This window comes from Tachyglossus aculeatus, chromosome 9 (assembly GCF_015852505.1).
Source record: "Tachyglossus aculeatus isolate mTacAcu1 chromosome 9, mTacAcu1.pri, whole genome shotgun sequence".
Lineage (NCBI taxonomy): Eukaryota > Metazoa > Chordata > Mammalia > Monotremata > Tachyglossidae > Tachyglossus > Tachyglossus aculeatus.
The window spans coordinates 14,248,595-14,268,640 of NC_052074.1; the positions used below are offsets into that span (position 1 = coordinate 14,248,595).

The 20,046-nt window shown below is 42.1% G+C and overlaps 1 protein-coding gene across 1 annotated transcript in view; it reads left to right on the forward strand.

Annotated features, from left to right (window-relative positions):
- The first annotated feature begins 3,681 nt into the window (after positions 1–3,681).
- The window catches only part of CHGB (chromogranin B), a 96,052-nt gene continuing 79,687 nt past the window's right edge, over positions 3,682–20,046 (forward strand). The window contains exons 1-2 of the mRNA XM_038750932.1: positions 3,682–3,740; positions 9,907–10,086. Of these exons, the coding sequence (XP_038606860.1) occupies positions 3,707–3,740; positions 9,907–10,086 (214 nt within the window). The 5' untranslated portion in view covers positions 3,682–3,706. The remainder of the gene's footprint in view (positions 3,741–9,906; positions 10,087–20,046) is intronic.

The following is a 20,046-nucleotide window of genomic DNA, read 5'->3' on the forward strand; positions in this document are numbered from 1 at the left end:
AAAGAGCTGAGAGAAAAATTGTACGCTGAAATATGAGGACTATTTGGAATATTGTAGAGTAGCATTTTTATTTCGCAAAACTTGTTGATTTTCCTAGGCACTGAAAAATTAGGTACAATGAGGACAGCATTAGTAGCTATGAGTTCCAGGAAATGCAGTGGAAACGGTACTACTTTGAGCGCTAAAATAAATCTTTCAAAACTCACGGGTTTACAAGGTTGCCACCAACTGAATTTCGTGAATCTCCATTATAATCTTGTCAGTGGTCCACCTCTGTTTTTCTGTCCTCTTGGGTTTGTCCTAGGAAATGATGACCCAGCACCTAAAAGATTGCAGAGGAGTCATGAACGAAATGGAATGACATTTCCAATTGTCGTTTCCAAGAAACTCTCCTAGACCTTCCACCCAAAATCACAACTTCATAATCATAAGGAGCGTGGCCTAGAGGAAAGAGCACTGGCCTGGGAATCCCGGCTCTTCCGCTTGTCTTCTATGAGACCATGGGCAAGACACCTAACTTCTCTACACCTTAGTTTTCTCCTATGGAAATGGATATTAAATCCTCCTTCCTCATACTGTGAGCTCTATTTGGGACAGGGACTGTGTCCAAGCTGATTTTCTTATATGTACCCCAGCACTGATATAACTGCTGAGCTCTGAACAGCCCCGCCTTGGTGGTAAGGTATATAAAACTGCTTCTTTAGTCATCATCATCATCAATCGTATTTATTGAGCACTTACTATGTGCAGAGCACTGTACTAATGACATAATGTTATAATAATGTCATATTATTATGACATAATTGTCATAATGTTATAATGTCATTAATGTCACAATGTCATAATATTTAGTCATAATGTTCTCTAGCTCCTGAGGTATTTATTCTTATCTTTCTCTTGGTTTTTCTAATTTTTATTGCTTCACCTCTCTTATGTCTCCATTGCCAACCCTCCCAGCCTTTATTTGTAGACTCTCAGCCCCTTGAGGCCAGGGTCAATCAATCAATCAATCAATCAATCGTGTTTATTGAGCGCTTACTGTGTGCAGAGCACTGTACTAAGCGCTTGGGAAGTACAAGTTGGCAGCATATAGAGACGGTCCCTACCCAACAGTGGGCTCACAGTCTAGAAGGGGGAGACAGAGAACAAAACAAAACATAATAACAAAATAAAATAAATAGAATAGATATGTACAAGTGAAATAAATAAATAAATAGAGTAATAAATACTATGGGTCTATGTCTAATTCCCATCCATGTTCTTTTTCCCAGCACTAAGTATGGTGTTTTGCACTCAGTAGACACTTAGTAAAATTTACTTCTACGCCTCCTAAGCACTCGGGAAATCAGAAGCTCGAGACACATTTCCTGCCCACAAGCAGCTTACATGCTACATGCTATATGTGTGTGTGTATATATATATATATATATATACAGATACAGATAATCAAAGTAACTGCAGAATTGATTACACATATATTTGCAAGTGCTGAAGAAAAAAAATACATATTTTCTGGAGGTAGGTGTTGGATTGATATGACGCAGGGGATTGGGGGTTAATCAGAAAAATCTTGTTGAAGGAGGTGGGGTTTTAGAGGGCTCTGAATATGGAAAGAGCCATGATCTGTCAGATTTAGGAGATGAAGGAAATGCCAGGCTGGGGGAATAACATGAATGTGAGAATGCTCTATGTGCCCTTAAGCATTCTGATACTCACCCCAGCCCCACAATACTTATTTATATAAATATTCTTAAACTCCTCCATGTTCCCTATCCATAATCTAATTTAATGTCTGCCCTAAAAGCTCCTTGTGGGCAGAGATTGCATCTACCAATTCTGTTATATTGCACTTTCCCAAGTGCTTAGTACAGTGTTCTGCACACAGTAAACCCTCAAGAAAAACCACTGAGTGATTAATTGTGAGTCAAGAGTGAGGAAAAGTAAAAAGGAGAGCTTGGGAGAAATGAAGAACTGTGGGGAAGAGATCTCATATGTAAAATAGGGAGAGTTAGTGGAGAACCTTGAAGCCAAAAAGAATGATGGGGCACCATTAAAAAAGGCATTTCAACTTCATAGTATTTATCGAGCATTCATTGTGGGCAGGGCACTACAATTGGGAGAATACTATAAACGTGAAATGTGGTCCTTGTCCTTTAAGATTTTACAATCTAATGGGGGGCTAACATAGAAAATAATTTACTCTTTGATCTCTTTATCCTACACAAACTGCTTGCGAAACTGATTTTGTGATTCAAGGAGGCCAAGAGGAGCTCTTGCTACCCATTCATTCATTCATTCAATCGTATTTATTGAGCACTTGCTGTGTGCAGAGCACTGTACTAAGCACTTGGGGAGTACAAGTTGGCAACATATAGAGACAGTCCCTACCCAACAGAGGGCTCACAGTCTAGAAGGGTCTAGAAGGGACCCATTCTACCAGAACAGGAAATTATAGTGATTAGGTGATAGAGAGTACAATCACATCTATTGAGCACTTACTATACACAGAACACTGTACCAGGGCTTGGGAATGTACAGTACATTAGAGTTGGGAGACATGATCCCTGCCCACATGGAGTTTACAGTCTACAGGGGTAAACAGACGTTAAAATAAATTACTGATAAGAAAAGTTGTAGGGTATGACCATGTGTGTCTAAGTGCTGTGGGGCTGACGTGCGTATCAAAGCGCTTAAAGGGTTCACAGCCAAGTGCACAGAGGGGAAATGAGGATAAGGGAACTGCTGCCAACTTCAAAGTTTACACTGGGGATAACACGATGCCAGTTCCAAGGATTACACTGCAGATGCTTCCCTCTCCACCAATGTGTATTATCTTGGCTTGCGTGACTGGAAAAAACTGGGATTGCAGCCCTGCCGAAATGGATCTCCTCCTGTATTTCCAGTTACCCAGCTGAATCCATAATAACGGCCTGTCCAGCATTTATCATCTCCTTGCTAGGCAGTGGCAAAAGATGGCTATAGAGAAGCAGCATGGCTCAGTGGAAAGAACCCGGGCTTTGGAGTCAGAGGTCATGGGTTCGAATCCCAGCTCCGCCACATGTCTGCTGTGTGACCTTGGGCAAGTCACTTCAGTTCTCTAGGCCTCAGTTACCTCATCTGTAAAATGGGGATTAAGACTGTGAGCCCTACCGTAGGACAACTTGATCACCTTGTATCCCCCTCAGCGCTTAGAACAGTGCTCTGCACATAGTAAGCGCTTAACAAATGCCATCTTTATCATTATTATTATTATTATTATCCCTCACTATTTACATGCCTCCTCGTCAACTGCTCACTTCCTTCCGTTCTTAACGTTGGCAATCTAAAATCTCCAGCCCAGTGGACATTAAATAGAGACAATAACTATACCCCACTGCTGGTTCGAATCTCATTGGTTCTTTCTATCCCTCCTAGAGCTTATCGTTTAATTTTTCTTTTTTTTTTCTTTTTGGAAGATATTCCTCTAGGAATAGCTACTCTCTTTCGGTTGCCTCTGTGTAATTTGCAAGTCACAGTACCTCTGCCCAAAACAAATATGGCCGACGCAGCCACGCTCGCGTCAGCCTTTGCCATTAGTCAAGATGGCCGCCGAACCGCCTTGAACCATGGCCGCCCACAGTAAAAATGGCAACCGCGCGTCCCAATCTGCCTTCATTGCCCTTTACAAAGATGGCCCCTGCATTTCCGGGTTAGGCCCGGGTCTGCGATGTTGCAAATTACCCGCTTAGCGCAACAGATCGGTGAGTTGAATTACAGCATGGAGGAAATCGCTTGTATGTTTCTTCTGTAAACTTTAGATTTTCTTTCCCGGCGAGGTTACTGATTTTTCTATAGTGGAGTCAAAGGGATTAGGGGGAAAGGGCAGGCCCTGGGGTTGTCTGGATATGAATTTAGGTTAGTAATAATAATAATAATGGCATTTATTAAGCGCTTATTATGTGCAAAGCACTGTTCTAAGCTCTGGGGAGGTTACAAGGTGATCAGGTTGCCCCACTGGGGGCTCATAGTCTTCATCCCCATTTCCCAGATGATGTAACTGAGGCCCAGAGAAGTTAAGTGAGACTGTGAGCCCACTGTTGGGTAGGGACTGTCTCTATATGTTGCCAACTTGTACTTTCCAAGCGCTTAGTACAGTGCTCTGCACACAGTAAGCGCTCAATAAATACGATTGATTGATTGATTGATTAAGTGACTTGCCCAAAGTCACACAGCTGACAATTGGTGGAGCTGGGATTTGAACCCATGACCTCTGACTCCAAAACCCGTGCCCTTTCCACTGAGCACGCTGCTTCTAGTAATGTGGAAGAATGCTAACCTGAGACTTCCCTCCTCTTCTCTCTCTTTTTTTTTTTCGCCTCCTGAGCCTGCCTCTCTTCTAGCAACGTTTCCACTTAGCCCCCATTTGTCTTGGACTGGCTGCTGCAAGGACGGGGAAGGAACATCGCTGCCCCTAAATTTGCAGTTGTAGTGAGTGATATCTGGCAGAGCTGGAGGTGAAGGGGATTTAGAGATCCAACATTCCAACAAGGCCAAATTTCCAATAATACAACAACAAGAGAGGTCTTTGATGATACTTCCCCCCCAACCCCGCTCCCACCTCCAACTTTTTTGACCCCTTTCTCACATTCCTTCCCTCTCCATGCATATATTGATCTTGGTGGCTTTAGTATCCATATAAATATTCCTGGTGACCTGCCTTCTATCACTCCTCAACTTCACTGACCTCCTGCTCCATTCATTCATTCAATTGTATTTATTGAGTACTTACTGTGTGCAGAGCACTGTACTGAGCGCTTGGAAAGTACAATTCAGCAACAGAGACAATCCCTACCCAACAACAGGCTTACGGTCTAGGAAGGGGGATACAGATAACAAAACAAGTACACAGGCATCAATAGCATCAATATAAATTAATTCCTTATTCATTCATTCTCAGTTCTCCATTCTCCATCCCACCTCACCCACTCACCAACTTGGACACACACTCGATCTCCTCATCTCTAGGCACTGGACAATCTCAACCCTCACCAACTCTGAAATCCCTCCATCTGACCACACCTCCTCACTTGCCTTCTCTCCCGCACACCTCCTTCCTGCAAATCTGTGCTGTTCCCCCACAGAGACCTCAGCTTTTTTGACCCCCATCCAGTTTCTCAACTCATCATGCCCCATTTAGCCTCCATACCCAAACTACCTTCCCTGATGGCAAAATTGACACTGGCAACACCACCCTCTCTACTGAGCTCAACTCACTCGCTCCCCTATCCCTTCGTCCATCCCGTACCACTAATCCATAGCCCTGGATCACCTGCACAGTTTGCCTCCTTTGCTCTTGTGCATGAGCCGCAGAGCTCTACCGGCGGAGATCTAGATAACAGGCCAACTTCATCCACTTCAAATTTATCCTTGCTTGCTTTAACTCTGCCCTTGCCTCTGCCTGGCAAAATCCTTTCTCCATTGTTCTCTCTAGTTGTTCCAGATATTTAATAACCTCCTCAAAACCCCTGTCCTCCTGCCTCCCCCATCCCTATGAGAAGCAGCATGGCTCAGTGGAAAGAGCCCGGGCTTTGGAGTCAGAGGTCATGGATTCAAATCCCAGTTCTGCCACTGGGCAAGTCACTTCACTTCTCTGTGCCTCAGTTACCTCATCTGGAAAATGGGGATTAAGACTTTGAGCCCCCCGTGGGATAACCTGATCACCTTGTAACCTCCCCAGCTCTTAGAACAGTGCTTTGCACATAGTAAGCGCTTAATAAATGACATCATTATTATTCCTTGTCCCTAATGACCTGGCCACCTACTTTATTGAGAAAATAGACACTGTCAGTTGTGAGCCACTAAAATCTTCCGTGCCCTCTCTGCCCCTTCTTCAACTCTCCCATCTTTCTCAGCAGTATCTCTAGAGGAGATCTCCTGCCTCATCTCAAAATCCACCCCCTCCACCTGGGCATCCAACCCCATTCCTTCACACCTTATCAAAACACTTGCCCCCTCCTTAATTGCCGTCTTCAACTGTTTGCTCTCCAGTGGCTTCTTGTCCACTGCTTGCCCATGACTCCCCTATCCTTAAAAAATCCTCCCTTAACCCTATGGCTCTGTCCAGTTATCGCCCCATCTCCCTCCTACCATTCCTCTCCAGACTCCTTGAATGAGTTGTCGAAACCCACTTTCTCACATTCGTCTTCCTCCACTTCTCTCCTTGACCCCCTCCAATATGGCTTCTGTCCACTTCACTCCAAAGAAACCACCCTCTCAAAGGTCACCAGTGATCTCCTCCTTCTTGACAAATCCAACTGTCTCTATTCCATCCCAATCCTCCTGATCGCTCAGCTGCCTTGGACACTGTCGACCACCCCTTCTCCTGGAAACATTATCCAACCTCAGCATCCCTGACACTATCCTCTCCTGGTTCTCCTCTTATCTCTCTGGCCATTCATTCTCCGTCTGTTTAGCAGGCTCCTCCTCTGTCTCCCACCTCCTAACTGGGGGTATCTGTCAAAGTTCAGTTCTGGGTCCCCTGCTACCATTTACACCCACTCCCTTGGCGAACACATTCATTCACATGGCTTCAACTACTGCCTCTATGTGGGTGATACCCAAAACAACATCTCCAACCCTGATCTCTCTCCCTTTCTGCAGTCTCACATTTCCTCCTGCCTTCAAGACATCTCTACTTGGATGTCTTCCCATCACCTCAAACTTAATATGTCTAAAATTGAACTTATCTTCCCACCCAAAACCCTGACTTTCCCCTCAGTGTAGACGGCACCACATCCCTCCTGTCTCACAAGCCCATAACCTTGGTGTTATCCTTGACTCCTCTTTTTCATTCAATCCACATATTCATCGCTAAATCCTGTCGGTTCCACCTTTACAACATCCCTAAAATCTGCCCTTTCTTCTCCATCCAAACTGCTACCACGTTAATCCAATCACTCATCCTATCCTGCCTTGTTTACTGTATCAGCCTCCTTGCCGACTATCTCTCCTTACTCCAATCTATACTTCACTTTGCTGCCTGGATCATTTTTCTACAAAAACGTTCAGGCTGTGTTTCTCCACTCCTCTAGTGGTTGCCCATCCATCTCCGTATCAAAAACTCCTCACCATTGGCTTTAAAGCTCTCAGTCACCTTGCCCCCTCCTGCCTCACCTTGCTACTGTTTTACTACAACCCAGACCACACACTTTGTTCCTTTAAAGCTAATCTTTTCACTGTACCTTGATCTCATCTATCTCACCACTGACCTCTCACCCATGTCCTGCCTCTGGCCTGGAAGACCCTCCCTCTGCGTATCCGAAAGACAATTACTCTGCCCTGCTTCAAAGCTTTATTGAAGGCACATCTCCAAGCGGCCTTCCCTGACTGAACCCTCCTTTCCTCTTCTCCCACTCCCTTCTGTCTCGCCCAGACCCTTTATTCATCCCCCTTCCCAATCCCACAGCAGTTATGTACATTTCTAAACTGTGAGCTCGTCGTGGGCAGGGATTAACTCTATTTGTTGCTGAATTGTACATTTGAAGCGCTTAGTACAGTGTTCTGCACACAGTAAGCACTCAATAAATATGATTGAATGAATGAATATCTGTAATTTATTTATTTAAATTAATGATTGAATCCCTCAGTAGACAGTAAACTCATTGTGGGCAGTGAATGTGTCTGTTTATTGTTGTACTCTTCCAAGTGCTTAATACAATGCTTTGCACACAATAAGCACTCAATAAATATGATTGATTTTGCAAGTCATGTCTTAAGGTAAGAAAAATGAACACTTCAGTATGTGAATGATTTTATATATATATATATATACAGTAAAAGGCACAAGTACAGTACTTTGCATATAGTAAGTGCTCAATAAATGCCATTTATTGATTGATTATTTGATCTGATCATCAAAAATCTCTGTCATCCTAGACCATCTCCAGGTTCTCAGAATGACTGTTTATCCACTCTTTTCAATCAATCAACTGTATTCATTGAGCACTTACTACATGCTCAATACTGTACTAAGGGTTTATGAGACTACAGTATAAGGATATTTGTCGTTCAGAGCTAAGGGAGGGAAGGATTGTAGGAACACTGTTATTTTACTTATTATAGTTTTGCCTGCGTAGGACAGTGGCTAGCCCAAGTGTCAGTTAGGCTTAAAAGAAAATGTGTGTAATGTGGATGTGCTATTTCTAGGAACAAATCCTGTTTTCTCACAAGTCTGATGATACACAAGGCTTGGGTGGTTACTGACCTCAAAACAAACGTACTTAAAGGTCATAAAATTTTGGCAGCAGAATCAGCTGATGTAAGTGTTTTATCAATCTGTTTATTTCATTCCAGAGGGCTAGAACAGCGAGGGACATTTTTAAATAGGGATATTTACAGAATTTTATATAAGCACCAAGAAATTTATAAAGTGTTTAAAGGTAGCTCCTAGGATTGATTAGCGTGGTATGAATAAAAAGACATCAAATCTGTTCTTTAAGACCTTTGAGCATTTAGGTATCAATTGCTTCCAGAAATCAGGCAGTTCCTTGACTTATCTGCAGAAAGTAACTGAAAATATAGTTCACCCCAATCATTCAGTCGTTTATTGAGAGTTTTCCATGTGCAGAGCACTGTACTAAGCACTTGGGAGAATACACAATAATGGAGTTGGTGGACATGTTCCCTGTATACAACAAACAGTGTATACTTTAGGCCCCATACGCTTTGCACATAGTAAGCGCTTAACAAATGCCATCATTATTATTATTATTATTATTATTATTATTAGACTGTATGTTTAGTACAGTCTCACTCACGGTCTATCAGTCAGTCAAGTGCAATAAGCAAGTGCTGTGATAGAGCACTTAGAACAGTGCTTGGCACATAGTAAGTGCTTAACAAACACTATTATCATTATTATTATTATTATTAGAGGGAATCCATACTTAAGAGGAATCCTATAACAAGAGAAAACTGACTATGCCAATCTCTTGCAAATAAAATATTCAGAGCAACTGCATCTTCGAGACTGGGTTATTTTTATTACAGCAGATTATTAAGAAATTTTCAGTGATACTGAATGAGAATTGGGATTGAGTTTACTGATTGTGCTCCTCTTTGACTAATTTCGTTTTTGCTTTGGGCTACTGTCTTGAAGTCTACCCTTCTTTCTGTTTTATCCCCAGTTCCCGTAGAGATCAGTAGTTTTCATATACGCCTCTGGGAATTCGAGAGCAGATAAAAAGATTCTGCCAGCAGACCTTGGATTTGAATTTCTGTGCCTTCTAAAGTAAAGTTTTTCCATGTCTCTGGAATATCCTTTTTTTTTGGCAGTCAAATTTCAAGCACTTACTGCAGTGCACTAAGTGCTTAATAAATACTATTGATTGAAATATAAATTTATCTTGTTATGTCATATGGCCTTTTTTAAGCGGGGAATCATGTTGACTAAGGAGAAAGTTGTTGGTTTGGGGTTTAAATTATGGAGCCAGAGCCTTTGGTGATATCTGTGCCCCTCATCACTAAGTATATGAAAGTACCCTTTGTCTATTGAAAATGTATGGAGAGTAGTATTCATTAGTTTGACAAGATATAGAGCTTTTAAAAAATGGAGCAAAAGCTAAGAGAAAAATGGAGCTTTCAGGAAACCTTTTCTCTAGAGTATGCCAGTGGAAATATCTTGGTTTGCCTCAGTAATTCTTATGTATTAAAATGCTATCCTTAATAAATTGCTTTTTTCCTCTTTAGTCTATTGGGGCAAGATTGTCAGTTACTTATACTGATGAAGCATAGATTTCAAATGCAATGCTAAAAATTTAGATAATTAAAATGATTAAGTATTCGGGGGACTGGGGAAAGGCTGACAGGATTTGGCTCTGTAAATGCACTCATTAAATCAATGTATTTATTTTTCTTTACTGTGGTAAGTGATGGAGGGACAGGAGACAACACCAAGTTACCAGTCAGAAGGCAGCAGTCTCCTCGACCTTCCATCTGCTTATGACATAACGGACAGAATTCTGCAGACACGTGGGGCCGGGGCCATCAGCGAAGCGTCTAGCTCTGTGGAAAATCTTGGATCCTTAAATTCATTAGCAGAGTATTCAAGTAAGAAGCAGACTTTTTTTTTCTTCAGCAAACCATGCTTTTTATTTGCAATTTTTTTTCTTCTTTGTGCTACTTGTGAAATAATTCAAAACTTATTAACAAGTTTGCATACCTAGACACAAATGATAAACCGTGATGATGCAGTCTAACAATAAATAGCAGTTGTGGTGTTTAAGTGATTACCGTACTATGCACTGATATAGCTACAAGATAATCAGAGTTGACACAGTCCCTGGACCACATTGGTTTCACAGTCCAAGCAGGAGGTAGAAGAGGTATTGAATCCCCATTTTATAAATGAGGTAACTGAAGCACAATGAAATGAAGTGACTTGCCCGAGATCACACAGTATGTAAGTGGCAGAACAGGGATTGGAACCCAGGTCTTCTGACACTCAAGCCTGTGCTCTGTCCTCCTGGCTACTCTGCTTCTCTGAATTATGGTTGACTGAAAATGTAAGGATTTCTGCAGGCTAGCAAATCCCCTATATTTAATTGGGCGCTTAGTACAGTGCTCTGCACACAGTAAGCGCTCAATAAATACGATCGATGATGGGCGGGAGGGTATTTCAAAGGAATTGTTTGTTCCTGTTGGCTTCTGATCTCCTTCAGATACATTCAACAGGGTAAGAGCAAAGTCAAAAAGTCGGGAGGTGTTTTTAATCATCTGTAGAAAATAGCAAGGTTCGGTGAGCTGTTTTACAAATAATTAGGATAAGGGAAGGACATTTCCAACTTGTAATGTGGATTATTATAGTGCTAATGCTTGTCCAAAGTTAAAAATACCATGCTTAAGCCAATTAATTACTCCCTGAGGAAGGTAGTCTGCAGCTACTGACTTCTTTTCCCTTCCCAAAACCATAGCCCTCTGTCCTTAATCAGAACAAATCCCTAACAGAGCATACCTCATTAGCTGGCAATTAAAAGAGTTGCTTCTAGGACCATGTAGCAGTTCATCAAGGAAGAACAGAGGTGGTGGACAGTGTTTATTTTGTTGAATTCATATAAATGTAGTCATGTTAGATTTGAAGTGGGAGAGAGTTCCAGGCAGGGGGACCGGGAAGTGCCAGAAACTGGTGTTGGAAGAGCCGAGAGAGAGAGCAGGAGAGAAAGAATCCCGGAAATATACAAAAGTAAAGTAAGCCTTTATGACGAGGTGGAAAGTATATGGAATAATTCGAAAATAAAGGGTGCCCCTGTAATGTATTTGAGAAACAATAAGGTTTTCTCTGCACAACAAATTTGGGGACTTCTTCCACACATTCCTTCCACCCCCACCTTTAACATTCTGTCCATGGGGTTTGGGTTGAGCCAGACCATCTTCTAGAAGGCGCTTAGTACAGTGCTCTGCACACAGTAAGCACTTAATAAATGATTGAATGAATGAATGAATTACTCCAGTCAGAGGAAAGTGAGAGAATTGCACAGGTTGACTTTATTGAAAGATATACATTTTACAGTCTACAGTTCTTTCCTAAAGTACATTTCCCTATCCCATGAATCATTAAAATTGGGCCCTCTGAAACCACACACCATATAGAGTGCATGTGACAGACTGATGTTTAATTCTTTCCAATGGTAGAATTCAATCAGGTATATTTTCACAGACTTGCAGGTTTCCGTAGGGATTGGAGGAGAAATCTACTAAACAAGGAAAAGGCTTTAAGGACTAGAGGCTATATAATATGCTCTAAGTTTTATTTCTGGTGTTTTTGGAGCCCATTTTAAGCTGTAGAGGTTTAGATATGAGCATTTACTCAAATTTGTTTCTTATTAATCGTGGCAGATGGCCTTAGGAAGAGATTCAGCTGTGCCTATCTTAACTGGAGGCTCAGCTCAAAGTAGCATCAGGCCAAAGATGGAATGAACGCTTGTCTCCTAGACTCAATCACTTCTGGTCACGAGTGAAGTGTATCAGGAAGGGGAAGCTTGGGCTGCTGTTCCAAAAGAAAATAGGAGTCTCTATTTCCGCAGTTGTCAGCATGGTACTGCCTGTTAAAATAGAAATTGCCTTGCAGGAAGGAGTGGCAACCAAAGATGACACAGGATAATGAAGCAGCTATGACTTGTACCAAGTAAACAGCTGAGATCTGTGGTTCTTGGATTCCCACTTCTTCCTCCATAAAATGTGCAATCCTTTGAGGTGGATGTCTGCCACAAAAGAGGTTCACTCTACCACGATTGGGTATATACCTTCTGAACACTCCCTAAAGGATGAGCCACATGATACGATGGTTACAGGTCAGTATGCCTCAGACAGCTGAATGCCCAGTAGCCAATCTGCCTGAAACCAAATTGCCCCAAATTTTATGGATTCTGCCCCACAAATCTTATCGTTTAGAATGAGCCTGAAATAATGCCTTAAAATGAAAAGACTTTTCTACGATTCAGCAGGAAAATGTGAAATCCGGACCACTTCCTTCCCCATCCCTGGCCACCTCTAAAATAAAATGGTGATTATAATGATGAAATATCACCCCTTGACACTTTAGCTTTTAATCTATAATATTTAGGTATATATTGGATCTCATGAATGCTGTGTAGCGTAAGTGTTTTGGTGATTTAAGTACGGGAGAGCAGATATTTAGCATTCTACTTGCTCTGCCAGAGCTTCTGAATTGAAAAATGCTTTTATTTAATGATTTGTCACATAAAACAGTGATTTTTTTTAACATCGCAAACTTTAAGGACTGTTTTGTAACCCGTATTAGCATTTTTTATTTGCCCGACTGAAGGGATTGAGTATTGGAGGGTAAATAAAACGTGTTGCCCTTTTCTTTGTTCAATTACATAGATTGGCCTTCCCTCCGGTTGGTGTCAGTTGCCTGTTCTACAGGATCCAATCGCTGGTTGGTAGGAAGTTGGCAGATTGAATGCTGTGCTGCTAAGGGAGTTGTGTCCACAGGGCAATTGCTACTTCAGTTTCTGGGTCTGGAGCCCTGCAGCTTTTGAGACCATTGTCCTTGCAGGTTGGCAGCTTGGCCTAGTGGAAAAGGCACAGGAATGGGTGTCAGAAAACCCGGATTCAAATCCCAGCTCCACCCTGGATCTGCTGGGTGACCTCAGGGAAATCCCTGTAACCGCTGCGGGCCTTAGTTTCCTCATCTGTACAATAGGAATAAGATAGTGAGCCAAATGTAGGAGCCCAGTGTGTCCGATCTGATGATCTCGTCCCTACCTCGGGGTTTAACACAATGCCGTAATTATTTTGGGCGGAGGAAGCTTGGCTTGGAGGAAAGTTTGGAAGTGGGACTCGGGAGACCTGCTGTGTGAATTGGGCAGTTAGTTAAGCCTGTCTGTGCCTCTGGAATATCTCTTTATGGGAAATCAGCTGCTTCAGGATATCCAAAAACTGAACTCCATTTTCCCTCCTGAACCTTCTTTTTCTAAGATTCTTATTTCTGTTTCTCTGCCATATTCTCTGATCCAGAAATGAATTACCTTGGTGTCATCTTGGACTTCTCATTGTTATTTTCCCATAATCTATGCTAAATAGAGTTGCATGTATAATCAGAGTACCCAACTGGAGAGGGTTAACAAAGTATACCCTGCCCTTGGTTTCGTTAAAATTTCCTAGGGTTTAGGATTTGAACAGAGCAGAGCCTTGATTTCTGTTGCCCTCTACTGATAAATGTTAGCAGACTTCTGATTGTCTCTTAAAAATAAGTGAAATAAACCAGGGTTTGTAAATGCAGGTAATGTTATGCCTAGAGTTAAAAGGGATTCTTTCTTTATGAGTTTTTATTCAATCTCTTAGGATCTCCCAATTCTACATTTAGTAAGATAAACTATAGATACTTTGTATCTACCCCTGCACTTAGAACAGTGCCTAGCACATAGAAAGTGCTTTACAAATACGATAAGCAAACAAAAAACACCCAAAACTGAGATTTAATGATTGTACCTGATTAGTGATTTAGGGAAGCAAATCACAGCTTAGTGGAAAGAGCATCCTTGGGAGTCAGAGGACACGGTTCTGTGCTAACTTTAAAAAAAATAACTAGGGAATATAAACTACCACATTTTATATTTGACAAAGCTGAAAAGCAGTAGTTGCTATTATTTTTAAAAAATGAATGTAATTTTTCAAAATAAAAAAATGCTCATTTACTCAGCACTTAGAACAGTGCTTGGCACATAGTAAGTGCTTAACAAGTACTGTCATTATTATAGATTCTAGAGTTTTGTCACTGGAAACACAGCTTAGAACTGTACCCACAATTTTTAAGGGTGCATATCTTGCAGAAACAAAATGGTTTTAGATATCATCTAATTGTTCAGTTTCTTAGTTGTATGACAGTATTTGATTTTGATGCTGCCTCGGCACCCCAGACTCTGTTGTTCTACTCTTACCTACAATTCCTCCATACAACCCCTGCCCCTACAAAAGTGACTAAATGCCCCTGGGATCGAGGAAAAATTACGCTTCCCTAAATGTGTGTAAGAGCTGATGATCTCTGATGAAATTTAGGTACCCAATTTGTGGTATCACAAATGGGTCTGCTTCTCCCCTAGCAGAGCGAGGCGCATGATAGCTGCCCATTTCTATCCTTGGAGTGAGATAGGGATTACACAGTTACATTCCTTGACTGTTTGAAGAGGTGTCCGGCGATATCCTGGCGTGGCAGCGCTGACTATCTCTGTCATCCTTCTGCCAACGCCAGGCCTCGTGTCTAATTCCGTTTCTCATCACCACTTAGTGGAGAGGCTGCTCTGTGTCAGTAACAATGGACCCCTCTCATTCCCCATAACTGATGAGCAAGCTGGATTAATTTCAGCTCGTCAGATATTGGGGCTGTGACTGTGGATTTCCCGCAGAGGCCTTCTGGGATATACGGTGCTAACTGACCCAGATAGACTACGGCCTTGCTATCTGATAAGGAAACATGCTAAAATTAGTTTATCAGTTCATCCTACAGGAGGATTGGAGCAAAGCTGAATTATCTGGAAAGTCAGGGAATTGCTAGTAGGATCGGGCCTGCTTTAGGAGGAGGAAATTGCAGCCCTGCTTTTTTCGGACATGTTGCCAATTCTAAGCCAGCAAATTTAGCACCCTGCTGCTTGAAGAAGTCGTTTTCAGCTCACAGCCGGTTGGAAAACAAGGGTTAACATGATGAGCTTAGCTGGGGAACATCCCTAATAGCGTTGGAGACATCATTGTCATTTCCGGCTCTGCTATATTCTACTGCTCTGAACCAGTCTGGACCAAAAAACAGGCAAACTTACTGACATCCAATTGAACACCATTTTCCAGAAACCTCCAATGGAGAAAAATAACAACTCCCCGACTAAACAACTTTAGCAGCGTCCTTTGCCACTGTCTGAGGACACGAACAGCCACTTTGACTTTGTCAGAGGTGACTGGAGATGAGGTTTCAATCCTGAAAAGGAACGGTGGGTTAATGACTCAGAAAGATTTAGGCAGATATGTTAAAGCCCAGACAAAGAAAAGCACTGGTTCTCTTCCACAAAGTTTATGGTTGAACCGAAAGCCCATCTGCACAACCCACGGAAGACAGCGTGGCTCAGTGGAAAAAGCACGGGCTTGGGAGTCAGAAGTCATGGGTTCAAATCCCGTCCCCACCAATTTGTCAGCTGAGTGACCTTGGGCAAGTCACTTAACTTCTCTGCGCCTCAGTTACCTCATCTGTAAAATGGGGATTAAGAATGTGAGCCCCACGTGGGACAACCTGATCACCTTGTATCCCCCTCCAGCGCTTAGAACAGTGCTCTGCACATAGTAAGCGCTTAACAAATGTCTTCATTATTATATAGCTCCCTCATGCGCTTATGGTCACCAGTTAAATGCAGTTTGGCATCTGTTTACAAGTAAGAAAGAAACAACAGAGCAGTATGTGATGCTCCTCCAGATAAAATTACTTAAGCACATTAAATGTAAATTGTATTTTGGTGTTCTACATCTACAGTAACCAGATAAAATTCATTTCTATATATCTCCTGGCTCCCTCCCTTGACTCGGTTTAAGATGAGCCTTTGATAAATCTTGATCCCGTGATGTTTAAAAACTAAAAAATATTCAGTTGTTTTTTTCTTTGATATGTGTTTACTATGTGCCAGGCACTGTACTGAGCGCTGGGGTAGATATATTTTTATAGGTTGGACATTGTCCCTGACCCACAAAGGGCGCACAGTCTTAATCTCCACTTTACAGTTGAAGTTTGTGAGGCACAGAGAAGTTAAATGACTTGCCCAGTGGCACACAGCAGACAAGTGGAACTGAGGTCCTCTAATTTGCAGGCCCAAACTCCTACCTCTAGGTCATCCTGCTTCTCAAAGCTCTGGGGTAGAGACAAAGATAATCAAGTCAGACACAAAGTCCCTGTCCCACATGGGGCTTACAGTCTAAGTAGGAGGAAGGATAGGATTGAATCTTTAAACTTCTCATGTCTCACTTCTTCTAGAAAAGCTCTCCTTGCTTTTATGCGGACTAACTAGAACTAGGGATGGAATAGGGATGACACATTTGTCATCATCCAGTCAATCCATGGTATCCCTCCCCACAAGGTGTTTACTCAAATCCATGCCTGAATTTGAAGGCCTTGGCAGTTGGCTTAACCAATGCTCATCACCCATAAGACCGATGATAGATGTTAAATAGCTTTCTCTTTCGGGTCAATATTTGCCTCTCAGCTGAGGATATTGGTGCATACAGTGCCTTTGTGGACATTAGGAAAATGAATCTCAAATTCTCCTTGTAGAAGATTATTTTTTTGTGTGGTGCGCATTCATGTGAGGAGTCCATGAAGACGTGGATATTTTGTTATTTTAAGTCTGTAGGAAGGGCCAATTATGCTGCAGATTTCTGATCACTTTTCAAACATTAACTCAGCCTGTTAGGTCTGGGGAAAAGATAAGAAATATTTACAGGTAGGTAAGGGAAGTTGAATGAATTCCCAAAGTCACTAGGCAAGTCAGAGGGAAATGTTTGAATTAGGAGCTTCAACGCTTGTCTCCTTTTCCACTCGGTTGCTTCAGAACTTGCAGGAATTCTAAATCGGCTAATAAAAATACACCAGGTGTGTATGAGAAGTAGCGTGGCTCAATGGAAAGAGCCTGGGCTTGGGAGTCAGAGGTCATGGGTTCAAATCCCAGCTCTGCCAATTGTCAGCTGTGTGACCTTGGGCAAGTCACTTAACTTCTCTGGGCCTCATTTACCTCATCTGTAAAATGGGGATTAAGACTGTGAGCCCCATGTGGGACAACCTGATCACCTTGTATCTACCGCAGCGCTTAGAACAGTGCTTGGCACATAGTAAGTGCTCAACAAATGCCATTATTATTATTTAAGCTGTTTGCCCCTTTTTGAAAATGAAGTATATTTATAAAAGCCTTCAAAAATAGCAACTACTTAAGTGATCTGCTTTTGTTTGAGGTTCCTGCAGGATCCATCCTCATTCCAGTCCATGTACACTCTGTTTGTTTTGCATTTTTAGGAAACTTATGTAACAGACTGGGTGCTATATATGGAATTTCCCAGGGCCTAATCATAGAATCTCCATATTGATGGTATAAGCAAAGGGGCTGTTAAATATAGATGTGGAATTTGTGTTTTTTTTCTTCCAGCAACCTTGAAATTCAAGTGCAAACTCAAGCTGATAAAATTGGAGCTCTTGCTGATCTGTTGGATAGGTCACGGATTTGGGGGTCAGAAAGTCATGGGTTCTAATCCCGGCTCTGCCACTTGTCTGCTGTGTGACCTTGGGTAAATCACTTCTCTTGGACTCAGTTTCCTCATCTGCAAAATGGGGATTATGACTGTGAGCCCCACGTGGGACAGGCACTGTGTCCAACTTGATTGCCTTGTATCTATCCCAGTGCTTAGTACAGTGCCTGGCACATAGTAAGTGCTTCATAAATACCGTTACAAAGAAACAAAGTATAAATATAATTGTTTGAGTACTACCCACCCTGATTTTCTAAACAATTTCTGTTTTTCTTTGTGAAATTTGTAGATGAAAATAAATTCCTAATATTAAAAGTAGAACGTGGGAAGGGTAGCGCTTTATGGGATCACTCTCCTGCAGCGTTGAAGTCCAGCCAGGAGCCAGGATCCATCTCTTTCCAACCTTCTTTTGGGAAAGCCAATTTTCTGAGAGTCACCACAGGCTCCTGGTTGCAGGGAGGCAGGGGCCATCTGTATTCCGTTGGAAAGCGGTAATGTTCAAATTCTCCCAAACCCTGAATTCTCATTTACAAAAACTTGTGGGGGGGAAAAAACTGCCAGATCTTCAAATATGGTATTCAGTAGCTCATGGAAATGACTGCAGAGAAGGTATAAACTATCCATATTATTGATTTGCCCAGTCCATCAATGGAATTTATTGAGTGCAAAGCACTGTAATCAATCTGGAAGGTTTAATGAGGACTCACTGGGTGTGCAGAGCACTACCCTAAGTACCCAAGAGATCAGAAACAAGGCACATATTCCCTGTCCTCAGGGAACTTGCCATCCAGTGGGGGAGATAGACAAATGAAAAGAAAAGAAATCACAAATTGGGAGAGCAGGAAGCAGTATAAGGATAAAACAGGGCATAGTGGCCAAACCTACAGTTAATAATGCAAGAAACACACCTCAATGTAAGGGATAATTTTCCCATAGGCCCCAACCTGGACAGCAATTTTTCAGGGGGAAAATAGAAACTTTTATAGCAATAAAACGAGCTATAGAGCCAGTGGGTATCTTTTTTTGGTTGCAGTTTGCACCCTACAGCTGAGCATATTTTAGCACAGTTTGTAGGGCACGGCAAGGTGGAATTTCTTGGGCCACTGCTGCAGCTTAAAAGTGGGAAGTGAGATCACCTCAAGCGCCGTGCGCTCAACGTGCCTGGAAATTTTTATTTTTATTTTTTAATCCAAAAAGCAGCAGTTAACCTTAGTGCCTATGAGTGGCCCAATGACAAAGTCTCCCCATGTAATTAGCATTTTAAATGACCTCAAAACACAGTCCTCAATTTAAGACCTTTTTTAGTTAGGCTGAGTGGCATGGTCAATGTTTCAGCTTTACAGGAAGTCAGTTTCAACTTTTAAGCTTTAGGGCACCAGCCTCCTTTAGGGCAGCACTCAGGAGACGTGGGAAATGTCTGCTGTGTGACTTTGGGCAAGTCACTTAACTTCTCTGTGCCTCAGTTACCTCATCTGTAAAATGGGGATTAAGATTGTGAGCCCCACATGGGACAACCTGACCACTTTGTATCCTCCCCAGCGCTTAGAACAGTGCTTTGCACATAGTAAGCGCTTAACAAATACCAAAATTATTATTATTAAATGGCAGAATTATTTTCAAAGTTGGGATTTTGGGGATGGGGAAAGAAAGAAGGGAAAGTTTTTTAACAGGGCGGTGGGAGCCAGAGTAGGTGAGGCAGGGGGCTGAAGGGGAAGGATATTTGGTCATGGAGGACTTTAGCTGGGTAGGGACCGTCTCTATATGTTGCCAACTTGTACTTCCCAAGCGCGTAGTACAGTGCTCTGCACAGAGTAAGCGCTCAATAAATACGATTGAATGAATGAATGACTCTATCAATGGTATTTATTGAGTGCTTCCTTTATACAGAACCAATCTCCTGTTTATCATCATCAGTGATACTTAGTGAGCATTTACTGTGGGCAGAGCACTGTATTAAGCAATTCAGAGAGAACAGTACAACAACATAGACGCATTATCTGCCCACAATGAGCTTACAGTCTAGAGAAGGAGACAGACATTAATATAAATAAATATTGCTCCAAGGAAAAAATTGGTTGTAATGTCTGTCTCCCCCTTCTAGACTGTTAGCCCGCTGTTGGGTAGGGACCATCTCTATATGTTGCCGACTTGTACTTCCCAAGCGCTTAGTACAGTGCTATGCACACAGTAAGTGCTCAATGAATACGATTGAATGAATGAATGAAGACAGTTTTCAGGAATCAATTATATCATGAGTCTGAGAACTGCCTGAACGTA